Source organism: Myotis daubentonii, chromosome 1 (assembly GCF_963259705.1).
Source record: "Myotis daubentonii chromosome 1, mMyoDau2.1, whole genome shotgun sequence".
Classification (NCBI taxonomy): Eukaryota; Metazoa; Chordata; class Mammalia; order Chiroptera; family Vespertilionidae; genus Myotis; species Myotis daubentonii.
Genome location: NC_081840.1, coordinates 144,616,975 through 144,635,109, shown reverse-complemented (window position 1 = coordinate 144,635,109; position 18,135 = coordinate 144,616,975). Strand labels below are relative to the sequence as shown.

Below are 18,135 nucleotides of genomic sequence, written 5' to 3'. Positions count from 1 at the left end.
TTCTTGGTCGGCTGCCTCCTGCACGATCCCCACTGAGGGTCGAGCCCACAACCCAGACATGTGCCCTTGACTGGAATCAAACATGGGACCCGTCAGTCCGCAGGCTCTATCCACTGAGTCAAACCAGTGAGGGCCTGATTTATTTATAATATAACCATCTATGTTTATGTATATTCATAAATGACATATAAACAGATACAGATGAAATTAACTTTAGATATTTTTAATCATCCTTGAGAGTATAGTATGGATTTCATTAGCCTAAATTTTGCTCTTTAAATCTCAATTTTACTTTTAATTTCCTTTCACACTCCCTCTTATACATAAGGTTAAAAATTTTTTAAATAATTTTTCAGAAACGCCTTTTTAATTTGTGGGTCATTGAAATAAATTCCTTTTTTGCAGGTACCATTCCATTATATTTTTGTTTTTATAAGTCCAAGAACATTTTAATCACTAAACTACCTACTTTAATACAGTAAATGTACTTATTACTTGGAATGATGTGGTTTGGAGTGTTTTTACCAAAATTAATTGAAATATAATTATATTTGCAGTAATCAAGAGACTTGCCTAAATAAAGTAGTTACGTTTGATACTAGGGCCAAAAGTAAATGCCTTTCCTGGTCACTTCTTGATGAGTATGAATCATGATGTTAATTAAGCTGTTACTTTCCTTTCTGCTGACTCACTCCTACCCCATCCACAAATTCCCTTTGGGCAGTTGTTTCCCTAACCAGCTCTCCTGTCACATTGACTTGACTTAGTACCTGTACAACGTAATGTATAAACTCATCTTTCCATTTATCAAAGTTAGCCTGGCTCACCTTCTAAAGTCCTGCTACCTTAGTCTAAAGTCATGCCATCGCCGTGACAGGGTGGCAGTGTTCCTCAAGGATGGGGAGGAAGAGCCCTCTTAGTCCCAAGGCAGGAGGGGTAGCAGGAGCCACAGCCCACAGAGAATTGATGCTAATGGAAAAGCCATCTCCAGTTTTCCACCATGAATCAGAGGAACCCTGGCCACAGCTGTCAATTTGGAAATCAATCATATTTAAGGCCCCCTATAATTGGGTCATAAAATTATCCAGTTACTTATTTGGTGCTTTCCTCCTTTTAAAGAGGGGTCTAACATTCCCATTACAGTACTGGTAATATTGATAGGTGTTTTTTTAGTTTACATATGGAAAATGGCCAAAATAAGCTGTGAGTATACCAGTCTTATACAGCTTATATGAGAAATGAATCTTAATTATGAGAAAAGTTGAACTGATATATATATATATATATATATGTATATATATAATATATGTATATTACATATATATTACAGCAGAAAGGAAGGAGGAAGTAAGTTAGATATAATTTTAAAAGTGAAAACAGTGTATACATACATCAACCCACATATTTTTAAATTAAGGTATTATTAAAATATAAAGTTGCTTTTGAATATAATAGTAAATTACTGCACTGTGAGTTTATCATCTATCATAAATTGTCTCTCATACTTACCTATGCTCTATCTGTGCTTGCTAATTATTCTGTTATAGTTGCTGGATTATGATTTTTAAATATGCTATTTATAAATAGGATCTGGGAAAATATTTCTGCTAAAACCATTTTGGGGCATCTCTAACATTTGCTAGGTATCATTTTAGACCAATTAATTATCCAAAGATTTGTATTCATATGCATGTGTGTGTGTATTCACATTCATTTTATATATATATAGTTTTCCATTTAGCCAGGTAGGTTTTGAAATTTTGTCAGTAAAATGGTTAACCTAAATAACTTGATATTTTAGCATCATTGTGAATTAAATAATGAAAAAAGTATTTTTTTTCCCTACCACCCGGGATTCTTTTCTTTTTGTTCATCTAAAAACTCCAAAAGTTTGAAGCAAATATAATCAAATATCTAAAAGCAAGCAATAGGACTTACTATTATCTTTTGTCATATTGATTCAGATACGTTTTATTGCCACATTCAGTGGTTCGTTAAGATTTTCAAATTCTAGCATGAAGAGGCAAATCAAATGCAGCGGGTGTTTCCAATTCCAAGGCCTTGGATGTCCAAGAGTTTAAAAACTTATAGTGGAACTTCTCATAGTGAGAACAATATTTCAAAATAGTTTACAAGAGGCTGCATTGGCTAAGTACAGTTTCAAATGTCTTTGCTTTTGGTTAGATAAGCATCATTATTTATGGGAATCAGAAAATTATTGATTGACATATTTCTTTTATTAATAAAAATGGGATTGGAGGAAATTATTCTTTAATTAGTGTAAGAATATTGGTACTTTAAAATACTGACTTCCATGTGGAAATCACTGCATTAGAGTCATTCTGTTTCACAGTAGAATTCTGAAGGCATAGGCAAATCATTGAGACTTTTGGATTTCTAAGTGTATGAGTAAATATAAAGATATATTTAACTTTAGTTACAGAATTTGCTAATGTCATAATTATTATCTCAACTTATAACATGCATTCTGAAGTAAATTTTAACATTGAGCTGCTTTTTGAAAACTCATGTCTAGCTCTATTAAAAAATAATGCATTTTATTGTGTCCAGAATACTGCTACATTTTACATATTGTATCTAGATAGGAATAGTCAATCCAATAAAGTTCATATATACAAAGTTGTAGATACTCCAAATTCACTTTTTAGGAGGTAAGTTTTTATTAAGCTTGATATATTTTTAACAAGAGAATGTAAAGCCCTGATCAGCCGGAAGATACCATAGTCCCCGTGACTGCTTAGCAGACACCAATAAAAAAAGAAACATGCTTAATCCTTAAAGTTCCAGCTTTTGGGAATCTTATTTATTTTATGTCATTTAATTATTTCTTCATTGCTGACTTGATGAAAATCAAGCCGAATTACATTTCTTCCAGGGACATGGATATGTATTCTCTTTTTTAAAAAATATAAAAGTAAATGTAAAATGTGCTTGGATTTGGATTATATCTTTCTTCTATTCAAAGAAATGTGCTGGCTTTTTAAGGTAATTTAGGAGGGAAACAGAAGGCATTCACTTAAGCTTGAAGGTCATTTCATATCTGGCTCATATAGGGATGAATTCTCTGGAACACGATGCTTTACAGCAGAACCGGAAAGAGAAAGGGGGGCTGCAGACTGCTCCCCAGGCCTCCTGGGAGCAAGACTGCTGTTCGTCAGTGTTTGCACCTGCATGAGCAGTGAAGGCTGCCTTGAACAATGCCCATCAACTCAATTCTATTCTTTACCTCCCGCCCCCTTCTCTTCCTGGGGAATCTGGCTTTCCTGTCACTCAGGATAACGATTTCCTGCAAGCATCACTGAGATCCAGAAAGTCACTGTAATCTCATCAAGAGTGTGATTCCCCAGCTGGAACTCTTGAATTTATATAACCCAAAGGTAGCTAGCTGGTCGGGGTGCATAATCCCCCACGTTGGTCCCCAGAGCTCCCACCCATTTAAAATGGAAGCCCTCTGATAAAGACGACCTCATCCGCTGACAAAATTAGAGAAGATATATCCCCAAATTAGTACAATCAGAAACCTGTAAGTTAACCCAAGATGTTGCCTGATGTTAATCTAATATATTACAGTGTTGCTTCACCTATCCTGAAAAGAGCTTAGTCCAGGCCTAACATAAATTTCCAATGAGCCCAATAAAATTTGGGCAGGAGATTGGCTCTGCAGCCTGTGTTTTGTGGCCTATGGGACACCAAGGAGTTTTGTTACTTTTCATTAGTAAAACTGTTAGAGAAATATCACTTCAAGTTTCTGGTGAATGCCTTGAAAATTTGTTCTAAATGGTGCCCACCCAATCATTTTTTAGGCTTTATGACCTCAATCAAAGATATTAATATAAGAGAGAAATATTTTTTAAGAGATGTTTCCCTGCTTACTTTCTTCCTTTCCCTGGGGCAGTGGGTTGTCCATATCCTTATGTAGAGATAGATGCTGGTTTCAACGTATACCCAGTAATATGCCCACATCACAGAGCTGTTTTGTGACAGATCTTGTTAGTATAGAAAACCAGCTTCTCTCATTGCATTATCTAATTTTTGTGCCAACAAGCATTGAGAAGTGCTTATCTTTTTTCTCACAACATTGACCTTTCAGCCCAAGTGGCATTTCATAAAGCTGTCTTTTTAAAAATATTATAAATAACAGTGAGTAGTGGAAAGGGTCACAGGCAGAGCAAAGAGCTGGAAAAGAAAGTTTAAAATATCTAAGACATAAGGAGTTCATCTCATTAAAAAATGTATTCCATGTATTTTTTTGTTTATCTTCATAAACATATGTTTATCAAGATACAAAATTATATAACCATATATTTACAATCTTGTTTCCAGTTGGCATCTGAGAGTAAATTTGGCATCTCTATGTCATATACTATACATGTAAATGTGAATATATGTGAATATAAATGCACATGTTTTATTTTTCATATGTGAATCTGTAATTGCATGGATATGCTTGGATCTAACTTGTTAAAAATGACTAGATTTATATAAGTATGCATACATAAATAAAATTTATTCTTAGTTGGCATCAGTCAGCAAGTTAGCATCTGTTACAAACTAAGTTTGCATTTACTCTGTGTGTGTGTGTGAAGCATAAATATTAGAATGAATATATTGTTTCTTATTCATAGTTCCTTTAATAATGATTAAGTGCATGTAGGAGCATTTATCATTATTACATTTATCATTCAAAAGTTAAGCGTAGAAAGCAGTAAACAGGTTTTTTTCTCAAAAACCAAGCAACGAATAGGGCTCCAGGTACGCACAGTGACCTGAAGAGAAGGAAACAGATGAAACCATAAGGAGTGGGGAGTAAAAGATCAGTAAAATAAGTAGCATTTTTGTGGGAGCAACGACCTTTTAGTTTGTGCTTGCAGAAAATACTTCACAAGTTAAATATTTGGTATATATATATATATATATGCAAATTGAAATTAGATACTATTAGTTTGTTCTTACCACATTCATGTTGAACTTTATTGTGTTGGCTATGAGGACAGTTTATAAAAAAATATTTTAAGTACAGGTAGTGAAAACAGTTTTACTTTCCAAAATGATTATTTTATATATTTAAATTTCAGTTAACATCTTGATCAATTATTAATTTTATTTTTAGATGACATTACTACAGGACTGTATCAATCGAATAAGGCATGTGTGAGAAAGTAAATAAAAGCTAACCAGTTATCAAAAAGTATTTGTGGTAGGACTTTTTATGTATTTTCTGAAATACGAAATTCAAATATTATTAACACTGTATGTTAACACTCTATAAGGTGTGTGTGCGTGTGTGTGTGTACATGTTCTTCTATACTAACTCAATATTTTTGTAACAGTCAACATACAATTAATTTACTTATTTGTCCTCAGCAGCCATCTTATAGTCTACACAGGCTGGTTGGACTAGTTTAACAAGGAATAAAATTAACTCTCATTTGCCCTTATGAGAAAATTTACTCTTAGCTTGTTTCTTATGTACCTTCAATATGTACCTATGGGATTCTCTTTTATAAAAAAGAGTGTGGCATGATGGATTGCTATAATGTTAATATATAGAGGAAAATTCAACAGTTTACGATTGAATAAAAAAACCCATTGTAAGTATTAGCTTTTTGTTGAAACAGTTGCTCAAACTTTTGGTGTTAGTTTATTATTCCTTTGGAATATGGTAGTATTTTTATGGTACAAAAGGGTAGTTATAGTCCATTGGCAATCATTGTTAGTATAAGTTTGTTTCATATAGATGATATTAATTTATTGAATATGCAGACTTACTTTAAAATAGTGATATATTTTGTCAGTCTAGTTCTGATTAGATTATCTGCAGGAATATTTAGCATTAATAGTTGTTAAGTGATAGAAGTAATATTTATGTACTGTTTATTGTGGTCTTGTCATAAAAGAAGTTCTCCAGAACAAAAAATAAATTACTTCACTGAGTTCTAAACATTGGTCTTACAGAGGGTGCAGGTGTATGTAGCAGGTACAGATTTTAAGGACACTTGCTAGCTGGTCCTCCTATTGTTAATGGCATGAACCATCCCATTCGTTCTATTTTTAGACCAATGAGTTTTAATCATTATATTTAGTAAGTTAGCATTAAATTCAATATTCTGATTTTTGTAGTGTTCTAAGATTGACCATCTATTTTTTATTAAATGTTGAAATATACAAGTCATTATGTTGTACCTTACTGACTAAAACCGTTGCTGAAGAATAAAGGAGAAAATTCTAATTTTATATTGGCATAGAAAGTAAGCTTAACTTGTCTTCTTGCTCTTTTTTTATAGAGAACACCTGTTCCCAGCGCCGAAGCATTCCGATGGTTCTTTTAAAGCAGTAGTCTATCTTATTTTCAAGGCATTTGGAAGTGAAGGGCAAACTAATGTCTTGTTTTAAGGAACTGCTTAGTCCACCACTGAAGAAAATATCCAGATATTATTTTCATTTTATGTATAGGGGTTTCTTCAAAAAAAAAAAAAAAGAGGAAAAGAAAAGAAAAAAAAAGACATATCAAAATAATCTGGGAGCTCGGGGTATTGGCCAGTCTATTTACTTTGGATACACTGATTCTTTGATGTAATTTAGCTATACTAGTGAAGTTGTTGTCTATTTTGAAAGTGGCTGTAAAAAAAAATAAGTTTGGGTAAACCCCTGCTGTAAAATCATGTATCTTTGCAAAGTACATATCTATACTTCATTTTCAAATATATGTGTTTCAGTACTGTAAACTGTACAGATAGCAGCTTGTATTTTGTGTGTCTAGACACAAGGAGACAATCACGTCTGAGCATCTATGGAGATTAACAGTTTGTACACAACAGTATGGTTCTGCGAGTTAAATCTGGAGCAATAAATTTTAGCTTTAAATATTTTTTGCCAGTTGTTTCTAGAAGCAGCAACAGCGGTGGCATGTTTTGCCATGCATCTTTCAGTAGAGACTCGATGCCAAGTTTCACAAGAAGAAAAGATTATGATGCATCCGGCAATTACCTGCAGTTGTATTGTTATAGGAGGGAAGATGTGATGAAAGTTTCAATTAATCTTTTGAGCACTATATTAGAGTAGTGGTTATGCACTTGCATTGCTTACAAACGAGCTGTACAGAAGGGTATACCTCCCAAATACTTAGTGTAGTTGACTTGTCTTGGGTTGCACTGTAAGGCGGAGTACTCTGAGTAGTTGGAACATGCAGAATCAGTTGTATAAATTTTTTTAAAGCAGTGTTTTCTAGGATACAGAATAAAGTATCATATCGTAGGGGGAGAAATCCATGACTGAGTTTTTTACTAGCGCAGCAGGGGCTGTATTTTTTGTTTGTTTATTTTTTGCCTTATTTTTATTTTTTTATTTTTTGGTAGGAAAAATAAACACTTAATAAAATGTATCCACATGTTTTAACTCCATGTATGATATTAAATGGGTAGTTTTGTTTTACATTTTGAACATATCAAAGCTTCTGCCTTGAGACATGGCTAGGTATATTTTTAAGTAAAAAAGAATTAAACACATTCATAAAACTGAGGTGTTTTTTTTAATCTTTTGTTATCTTCCTTTCTCATAGCCTCCTATTTGGACCAGTGGCCTTCCCCTAGGCCCTCAGTGGAATGTTCCATTGCTCCCATTCCCATTCTTGTCATCAAGGGTGCTGTGGTTCCAGAGAATTCCATAAATGTAAACAACCCCTAAACACAAAGGAGTATGTTTCGTAGGACCCGGGCTACCTTTTCATGTAGAATTTGGTTTGCTTATGGCAGTTGGGGCTCCTAAGCCTGTCCCAGTAGGACAATTATTATTTGTGATGACATAATACCTAAGAAGTTCCTTCCTTCCTTCCTTCCTTCCTTCCTTCCTTCCTTCCTTCCTTCCTTCCTCCCTCCCTCCCTCCCTCCCTCCCTCCCTCCCTCCCTCCCTCTTTCTTTCTTTCTTTCTTTCTTTCTTTCTTTCTTTCTTTCTTTCTTTCTTTCTTTCTTTCTTTCTTTCTTTCTTTCTTTCGTCAGAGACTGTTCAACTTCAGCAATAAAATAGAGTTTAGCAAAAACAAATAGAGAATCAAAGTTGCCATGTTACTGTCATTTTTTGTTTTTTTTTTATCCACTTATTTCAGCCTACACATCCATTAGCCTTTTGAAAAATGTTAGCAAAATGTATCATGTGAAAAAAAAAATAACTTGGGAAGAGAAAGGGTGATGAAAAAGACTGCAAAACTTTAGAAAGCCTAGCAGATGAATAATTTTAAAAGGCTAGTTCTAGTTTTGAATTGGAAGTAATAGAACAGAGGAGATTTTTAAAAACATGGAAGGAGCATTCACCATAAGAATTCTGGAGGGAGGGATGGATAAGGTGCTGACAAATGCCAGTGTTAAAGTGTGCTTTAACTTGCCTGGAATATGAATGCACGGTCCACAATTATGGTCCAAAAGCCTTGTAGAGGAAAATTCATTATCGATTACACCTATCCATGTTTAGAGAAGAGAATTAAATAATCACAAACTAAAACATGCTGTATATTAGTTTTGAGATCACTTTCCACTTGCTATATATTCCTTTGACGATTTCTAGATAGAATTTCTATTCCAGCTGTGGGAGAAGAGAGCTATGAATTATTTCTAGTTCTTTTTTATTTTACTTATTTTTTAAATCAATTTGATAATTTTTACAAGTAAGTGAAAACTAACTTTCACACTTGAATGGGAAGCTTGCCTTGCTTTTTGGAAAACGATGATTGTTATTACAGCAGTGAAGCAAACTTCTTCCCCTTCAGACTGCATTAGGCATACAGTAACATATAAAGATCTCATAGCAATGTACCAAGAGTCTAAAATACATGCTAGTGTTGCATGTCTTGATGTGTTTTTGTTTGTTCGTTTTCTTAAAGAACTTATGAATCTGTATATTGTAAAATGTGGTGTTTTACATGTCAATTCAACTTTTTAATGAAAGAAAATCTGTTGATTATTAAAATTGAAATGTATAGCTTTTCTTTAATTCTCTTATATGTTCTTATTCTTGACATTGTTCTTTTACACTTACCCATTTCTTTGGTTTTGCTAAAACTCTATTTATATAATGTAGAGTGCATATAAAGTTCTCGTTGATGATGTTGAAGAAGGATATTACTCTTCCGGCCTCACTCTAATTCCTTTCTCTAAGTCTATGTACCAAGAGCTGTAAAGCATATCATTATAACCCTAAGGGAATGATTTAAAGGTTTACATTTTCATGATTTTTAAAATACCAATGAAAGACAACTTTTAAAATTCCTCGCTGTATGTTTTATATTCAGCACCAAGAAAATTTAAAATATAAAAATGGAATATAGATCGGGTGGACTATCAATACACCTTAAAAATTTCCTATCAGCTAAGTCAAATAAAATAGTTTGTAAGAGCCATCTACATACACAGAAGTCTTGCTTTGTCTCGGTGTAGATGTGGAAATGCTATATTCTGTTAGCATTTTTGGGGGAGCATGGAAAATCTCTGGGTGTCAATTTCCTTGTCATCTGTCACTTAGCACCCTCGCATCACAAGAACATCATAATGTGAACCTTTTCTTCCAGGCCTTCAGACTAAAGTGGCTTTGTGATGAATTCTATCTGTCTGTGTACAAGGGGAGGCATATGTATAAAGTAGAAATGTATCCATGCTTGGGAGAAGAAAAAATGTCTTCCTCCATTGTAAGAGTGTATAAAGACATCTCCTGGTTGCTTAATTCCAAATACACAACTTCCTTCTTCTAAACATTTATAAGGAGCAAGAGATGGTGGGCTGACTAGGAATTAATATTAACTAATCACTAAAAGAAAAGGATATCCCCTTCCTTTTATTCAGAACCCCTGACATGTAAATTGTACAATTAATCCTAAAGCATAGAAAGTGTTTAAGCTGATAGTATCTGTAATCAAATAATGAAAACAGGAAAGCCGTTAAAAGAACACACCATTTAGGGTCAAATATGTTCAGCAAAAACCGTAGTGGGTCTTTGATCACAGGGATATCAAACAGTTGGTTTTCATGTAATAGCTAAATGTTTCAGATTTTGTTTTTATTAAATTTGGCAGTTTCACACTGAGATCTGTATTCCTGGTGAATGGAAGACAGCTACTATGTTAGAAGGGGTTCAATTTTCACAATTGCAAGGAAGTCAGAGAAGTTTCAGGAATGGACCACAAAATGTACTCATTTCACAGTGCTCTCCTATTCTGAACTGTGCAGTTATCTATTAAATTTTCTAACAGATATTTGTGTAAGGTGTATGTATGCTTGTGCAATTATTAAAAAAGCAGTTTTGGAAAACAGTGTATTTATTAAAGAAAATTACTTATAGGGCATGTACAAAACTGTAAAAAAAAAACTTTAAAAAACACATTCAATTTGCCCAGTAAAGTTGTTTTTTGTGAAATTTATGTGTTGTTGAATAAAGGACTTTAGTATTCAAAGTATCTCTATTTTTCCATGAACAAATTTTTATTTGTGGGATTTTTCAGTAATGAGCATGTGATCCTGAAAATCTAATTTTGTTTATGATATAAAAGCTTATAATTCTACGTTTGCCCTTATGTTAGCAAAATGAATACTGTATATAAATCTTTCATAAACTATGCCAGTTTGTTCATTCTGTTTTTCCTCATATATTTTGCCTTTCTCATACACTTAAAGAAGGGGAAAAAAGAAGAACATGATTGTTTTCACATTTCCAAAGGATATATTTTTGTTGAAAGCTTTAATAGGCCATCGAAGTAAAAAATAAATATATCCAAACTTTTTTCCCTTCCTGTCCATCATATGCCAGGAGAAAGCAGCCCATGAATTCCTTGTGAATGAAAAATGCTGTTCATAGTACCTGGAAGCAGAAACGTGCGACGCCGGAATTCGTCCGCCCCTCCCAGCACTTCTCTGAGGTTACATTGCTATTGCTAGCGTTTTTGCTACGGAGTATGGTGCCCACCAACGCCGCTTACTCGGTGGTGAATGTGCTTAGCCCTTACTTCACTGCTTCTCGGAACAAAGGTCTTTTCTTTTTCTTCAATTTCTCCTCTAACCAGAAGAAATGTAGGATTCCTTTTTATATCTTGGAAATCTTTAATATTGTTGCAAACATGGGACTTCAAACGATTCAGTTTATGTCCACAGAAAATACCACATTAGAAGATTTTTGTAAATTTATGAATCTCAAGATGTGTCCTATTAGTATAATATCACAAGTATAAAATATCTTGGCCATGGCCATAGAGTTGGATTACATAGGTTACATAGGGTGATAAAGAAGAATTAGGTAACTTGAATTATGAAAGACCCTGGATTCTCAGCATTTTTTCAGGTGAGTCACTATGCTTTTTATTATATCTTGGTGTAAACAACAATATTGCAATAATATGAAACTGGATTTTCATACATAATGCTTTCTTACCTGAAAATTTCAAGGATATAAATAGTTGGAGGCTCATATGTAATTCTTCAGAATACATTAAATTAACCAAAAAGGGAAAGGGCAGTTCTATAACTTATTTAGACATTGAGCCAGATAATTTTGTATGGTTTTCTGCAGCGTCATATATTTTGTCAAGGTGTTCATTGGTTGAAGCTGGTTTTGTTTGCATGTTTTATGCAGAAGCTATTCTCCATCTCGTTTCCACTCTTTGTCTTTTCTAATAGAGAGAAAATGTGATTTTAGGTAAACGTAATGCACACAAATTTAAGATTTTAATTGTCTACACTAAAAAAGTAGCATAGCAATATGGGAGATTTTTGCTTATTTGGAAATTTAGTTTCTAATCCTTTATTCTAATATCTTGGCTTAAGATCTATCTTCGTGTCCTTTGCAACTCAGATTTTTTGGCCAATATTTAAATCAATATTTCTTATTTCCAGTGTATTTATATAAAATGAAATATCAACCAAATTATTTTTTAGTCTAAGTCTGCGCTTTGTTTACAACATGTTATTTATGACAAAAATCATTTTGGTTAGCGGTGGTGTCAGTTCACAAATTGGAAGCACAGATCTCTTTTTCAAAATAGTATTTTTAAAAACTGCTTTTATCATATATAAACTACATGCAAAGCATTTAAATTTTTTTGCTTTATTGATTAAGGTATTACATATGTGTCCTTATTGCCCCATTGCCCCCCGCCCCCCACTCATGTCCTCACCCCCTAACCAATGGACACATACAAAGCATTTCTAACAAAAGACTGAATTACATAACTTCTTTAATAGTAAGATGCTAGAAGACTGCTCGGTTTGAATTATGATCTGATTATTATTTTTCTGAAAAAATATCTTCTAATTAAAATTATATGGCTTCAGAAAAACTGAAGGGGTGTTAAAAATAATATTTAAATGGTACTATTTAATCTTTGAATTATCATAAAACATATGGAGCTGGAAATTCTTATTCATTGTATTGTTCAGGAACTTTTCTCACCATTTCATAAATTACCTTGTAAATTTACTTATAACTTTATTTATAAATATAATTTTATCTGTGAATATTGAATTACTATGTGTGGGGTGGAGATAGTTCAATCTGTGTACTTGTGTGCTTTTTCCTAGTCAACAGAGTTGAAGTCATGTCCCACAATAGCAAAAGAACCGTGTGCTATTAAACATCTTCCGGAGAAAAGATTATGTCACTGTTGTACAGTTGCAGTTGAATTTGATGACTCAGCATCTTATAATACTTACTCTCTGAGAATAAGAGAATTTGGAAAAGCTTCATGCAATCTCTTGGGCTTTTTATGAGCTTTTTAATGTGTTCTCTATGCCCTAACTTTCAGACATTGAAGCAACTGTGTTGAAAATTATAAGTACTGTTTGCTCCCCAAATGCACTCTTTATCTTCATGTAATTTGAACATTTTAGGTATATTTGTATACTACTGAGCTGTCTATTTATATGTATGTATATTTGAACTTCAAGTACACATCCAACTACTAATAGATGGCAATACACTTTAACCATTATGGAATAGGTCTTTATCCCACAAACGCCCAATTTCATGATGTCTACAGAGCATCAGTGTGAATATTTTTGTGTGTTGGCAAACCAGAAATTGATTTAATTTCTTATTTATTCAACTAGTAGTATTGTGTATCTTCAATATTTCAGACACTGGGGATATCAAGTTGAATAAAACATGGTCCCTGACACATTTACCCTCATGATGGAACTCAATTAAGTGGTCAAATTAAATACACAAATAAATAAAAATAGTGGAGGAGTGGCAAGAGATGTAATTCCTTCCTCTTGGCATTCCAACCACTTAGACTTTCTTCCAATCCTTACACTTGTAAAATGAGTTTTCCCTCGCACCTCAGGAAAGTTTGTTTATGTTGTTTTTAATACCTAGAATTTTATTGTCTTATCTCTCCTCCTGGGTAATGGCTACTCATTGTTCAGAATTTAACACTTCATTTTTTAAAAGGAAAAATTCCCTAAATTTTGTGACTATGTCAAATTCACCTATAATAGGCTCTCAAAGTAACTTATAGCTCTTCATAACAATTACTAATGAATTAATTCAATATATATTATACATTTTTCATGTGCTCTTCACCAATCTAGGCAACTAGAATCCTATATAATAAAGAGCTAATATGCAAATGGTCATCAGGCCCTCACGCTGTCATGCCATAACGGCTCAGACACTCAACACTGGGGAGAGAGGAATGGGGACCAGCCAGGCACAAATGAGCTCACAAGAGAGGAATGGGGACCAGTCAGGCTGCAGCCTAGGAGAGGGAAAAGCCACTTGCTCCACGGTCCCAGGCAACAGCAGCTGCGCCTGCACCCCAGAAGATGGACAAGCCACCCACCCTGCAGTCCTGGGCGCCAGCAGCTGTGCCTGTGCCTGCAACCTGGGAGAGGGAAAATCTGCATGCTCCATGGTCCCCATGGTCCCCATGGTCCCAGGTGTCAGTGGCTGCATCTACACCTGTGCACCTGTGGCCTCGGAGAAGGACAAACTACCTGCTCCACAGTCCCAGGCACCAGCACCTGTGGCTGTGGCCTGGGTGAAGCCGCCCGCCCACAGTCCTCTGTGGCTGCAGCCAGCCTGGGTGAAGCCGATCTGGGTCCTGGGTGCCTGTGGCAAGCCAGAGGGAGGGAAGCCCGGGTCCTGGGTGCCTTTGGCCAGAGGAGGAAATCCTGGGTCCCAGGTGTGGGGTGAGGCAGAGGCGGTTAAGGGCAATCAGACCAGCAGAGGAGCAGTTAGGAGTGATTGGGCTGGTAGGGGAACAGTTAGGGGCTAATCAGGAAGACCGACAAAGGTGGTTAGGGGTGAACAGGCAGGCAGAGGTGGTTCGGGGCAATCAGGCAGGCAAGCAAGCAGTTAGGAGCCAGTTGTCCCCGATTGCGAGAGGCAGTCAGACATCCCCCGAGGAGTCCTGGATTGGAGAGGATGCAGGCTGGGCTGAGGGACCACCCCCCTGTGCAATAATTTTGTGCACTGGGCCTCTAGTATATTCATATACAAGTAAGACACAAATCTCTGCCTCCATAGAGTTTGTTGTGTTCTAGTGGAAAGAGTTCAGAAGCAAGTAAAGAAAGACATACAAACATCCCATGGTAATATATGCTATTATGCTAATACTAGAGGCCTGGTGCATAAAAATTCATGCACTGGGGGGCGGTCCTTTAGCCTGGTCTGCCCCTCTCACAGTTTGGGATCCCTCAGGGGATGTCCTACTGATGGCTTAGGCCAACTCCTCCCTTTGTGGGAGGTGACTGGGCCAATCAACAGAAAGCTGCTGCTGCTGTCATTGCTGGCTGCCGCAGCCTCCTGTCCCCAGCCCTCGCCGTTGCCGTGGCTTTGTCTAGAAGGATGTCCTGAAGATGTCCAGTCTATCTGGTCTAATTAGCATATTACCTTTTTATTAATATAGATAAGGAGGGAAAAGAAGATTAGGAATACTAATGGGGTGAGAGGATGATGAAGAGAATTGGAATTTTAAATGGGTAGTTTAGGGAAAGCCTAACTGAGATGGTAACAATTGAAGTAAGACCCCAAGAAGGCAAGGAAGTAAGTAAGCCATATGGATATCTTGGGAACAGCCTACTAGTCAAAGAGAATAGCAAGTACAAGGACCTTGAGGCAAGAATGAGCCTGGAATTTGTAAGGACCAGCATGAAGCCCATTATGTCTGCAGTGCAACTGGTAAGAGAGAATAGTAGGAAACATAGTTAAAGAAGTAAGAGAGACAAGATTATGTAGTGTCCTGTTAAGGACTTTGACTTTTACTCAAAGTGAGAAAGAAAGTCTTTGTAGAGTTCAATTAGAGGGAGACATGAACCAATATATATTACAAAAAGACTGCGTTGGCTACTTTGTGGAGAATAGACTATTGAAGGTCAAGAATGGAGGAAGGGGGACCAGTTTGGGGAGGCCGTTGCCATGATCCAAGTGAAAAAAAGATGGTGGAAGCAGAGTGGTAGCAGTGAAAGGTTGCAAGAAGAGATTAAATTCAGCATATAGTTTAAAACAAAAAAAAAATAGAATTTGTAGACAGGCAGGAATCTCCAGTGTTTTTAATGTGAATAAGTGGAAAGTAAAGTTGCCAATTAATGAGATGGAAAAGACTGAATTTTGGTTTTGAACATATCAAATTTAAGCTTCTTCTCAGATCTTCAAGTAAAGATGACAAGCAGCCCTAACCGGTTTGGCTCAGTGGATAGAGCGTCGGCCTGCGGACTCAAGAGTCCTGGGTTCGATTCCGGTCAAGGGCATGTACCTTGGTTGTGGACACATCCCCATGTAGGGGGTGTGCAGGAGGCAGCTAATCAATGCTTCTCTCTCATTGATGTTTCTCTCTATCCCTCTCCCTTCCTCTCTGTAAAAAATCAAATATATATATATAAAAAATTTTTTTAAATAAATAAAGATGACAAGCATACAATTAGATATACGGGCTTGGAATTCAAGGTAGACTTTTAACCTGGGGATATAGATGATATTTAAAAATAATGAGCCTGAATGAGATTATCAAAAGAGTGAGTGTGGATAGATAGGGAGAGAAAAGGCAAGGACAGATTTGGGAGTCACCTATAGCAGTTGTACTTTTACCTTCAGTCTAATCATTATTTGATTACTGTCCACCTCCCACACTGACCACAATATAGAAGAAATGAAAACCCAGGAAAAATTCTGCAGGTAAATTCTTCTATTTCCCTTTCTTCCCAGTGGCTTATAATCTTTTGGCCTTTAGTTATCCCAATCCTTACCCTTCAAACACAGGTGACTATTCATCCCTCCCAATTTATTTCATCTCCATTGCACACAAAAGCTTACACTTACTTATAAGTTTATTCAAAAATATTCCAATAGTTATATATAACAATCTTTTCTGCTAACACAAATATAAATACATCAAATTAAAAGTTTAATTCTGATCAGAATTATTGCATTAAAATTTAAGCATAATTATACTGTATTTAGTATAACATATTTTATTCTTCTGTTCATATATATTTTGTTGGCAATTCTATTAAAGAAGATGAAACCATTATCTCTTATCTAACATCTCCAGTGACTAAAATGTTTGAGCAGACAGTGAATAGATGTCAAAACTACAAATTGGGATTAAGTTTAGTTGACTCAGTCACAGAAAAAAATTGTGAGATTTCAGATTTCCCCACTCTTTTGCTCACAAAGGAAAACGCTGGCTAATGATTATGAAGATATTATAGTGCAAACCTCTTAGTACTTTTTGTTCCTTTACCCTTGATTCTTTATAGAGTAGTCATACACATTTTCATTAATAGCCTAAGTGGATTACAAGGAGCACGTTTAGAAGTGTTTCTTTATATTTTGTATGGAAAAGAAATAATTTTGTGCCAGAATTTCTTTATACCAAAATTTCAGTTTCAAGCCTACCATTTGACAGAAATCTCTACAGACCATAAGTTCACCACTGAGTCTTCACCACCAGAGTGCTGAGGACTAGACAAAGAGTAGCTACAAAACTGAAAGAACTGAATGTTAATGATTCCAGCCCATTAAAATCCCAAGGACCCTCAATATATTCAGAACAACAACAACAACAACAAAATACAAACATAACAGAGCTGCTTGATTTTAGAGTTTGGTAGAAAATGGTGAGAATCTTGGGAAATGTCAAGGCTAAAAGAAACTGGGTTGGAAAGAATTTAGCAATAAAGCTACAATATTCTTTGGGAGCTTGGTCAACATTGTCACCTTGGATGGCTGTAGAACTTCTGAAGTTTATCAACAGATTTCACCATCACATAAGTATCCACAGCACTGTACCTGTTGCATCATGTAAGAGTTAATTTACGTGCTGCATTATTACATGTATTCCCATACCAGAAAAAAATTGTGAATCTGAGAAGATGTAGTACTTTCCAATTTATAAAGTCTGTCAGAGAACAAGTTCTACATGGCTAATTTAAAGGAAGCTGGCACAAAATTTAAAGATGTAATTTGAGTCATGGCTGATGATATACTTTTACTTATTTAGCCTCTTATGCAGCTTGTTTGCATTACTTGAACAGATTTGCTGTTTCTAATCTAACTGCATTGTGTATGACTTGAGGAATGCTGATTAATTCTTGTCGGTAATTATCACACACACTGCCAATGTTGTACATTTGGATCCTGCATTACACAATCTCTGTGTGCATCCCTTATGTTATTAGTGGAAGTTGCATGCAATAGGTAAATAAACCTGTTCTTGGTTTAGATTAAAAATTATTGTTGATCCTTTTCTGTCTTTAATAGATAGAAACTGCATGAGATGGAAGAATCTGGTATAGGTTTTATTTGCTTCAAATAGCTTTAATTAGAATTCTTAAATTGTCCCTACAACTGCCACCAATAGTAAGCTCTAAAATATCATTTGTAATTGGAAGATAAATTTGCATTTTATTCCTGACATGAAGTTAATATGTCTTACTTTGTGAACTTTCAGACAGTGAAGCTTTTCAGTATCATTGGAGCATTCCTGAATAACTCTTTTTGATCATTTTGATACTTGTAGGCAACTGTCTCATCTGCTTACATTTAAAAAGAAAAGTACTAAACAAATTACTTCTAGGTTAGCCTAATTTAGCAGTCTATTCACTGGTTTATTCAGTAGTGAGTACATAGGATTTTAAATGA

At 35.2% G+C, this 18,135-nt stretch overlaps 1 protein-coding gene across 1 annotated transcript in view; it reads left to right on the top strand.

Moving 5' to 3' along the window:
• CXXC4 (CXXC finger protein 4) overlaps positions 1–10,459 on the top strand; it is a 28,229-nt gene extending 17,770 nt beyond the window's left edge. Inside the window, exon 4 of the mRNA XM_059661518.1 lies at positions 6,306–10,459. Coding sequence (XP_059517501.1) covers positions 6,306–6,350 — 45 coding nt within the window. The 3' untranslated portion in view covers positions 6,351–10,459. The remainder of the gene's footprint in view (positions 1–6,305) is intronic.
• Positions 10,460–18,135: the final 7,676 nt, after the last annotated feature.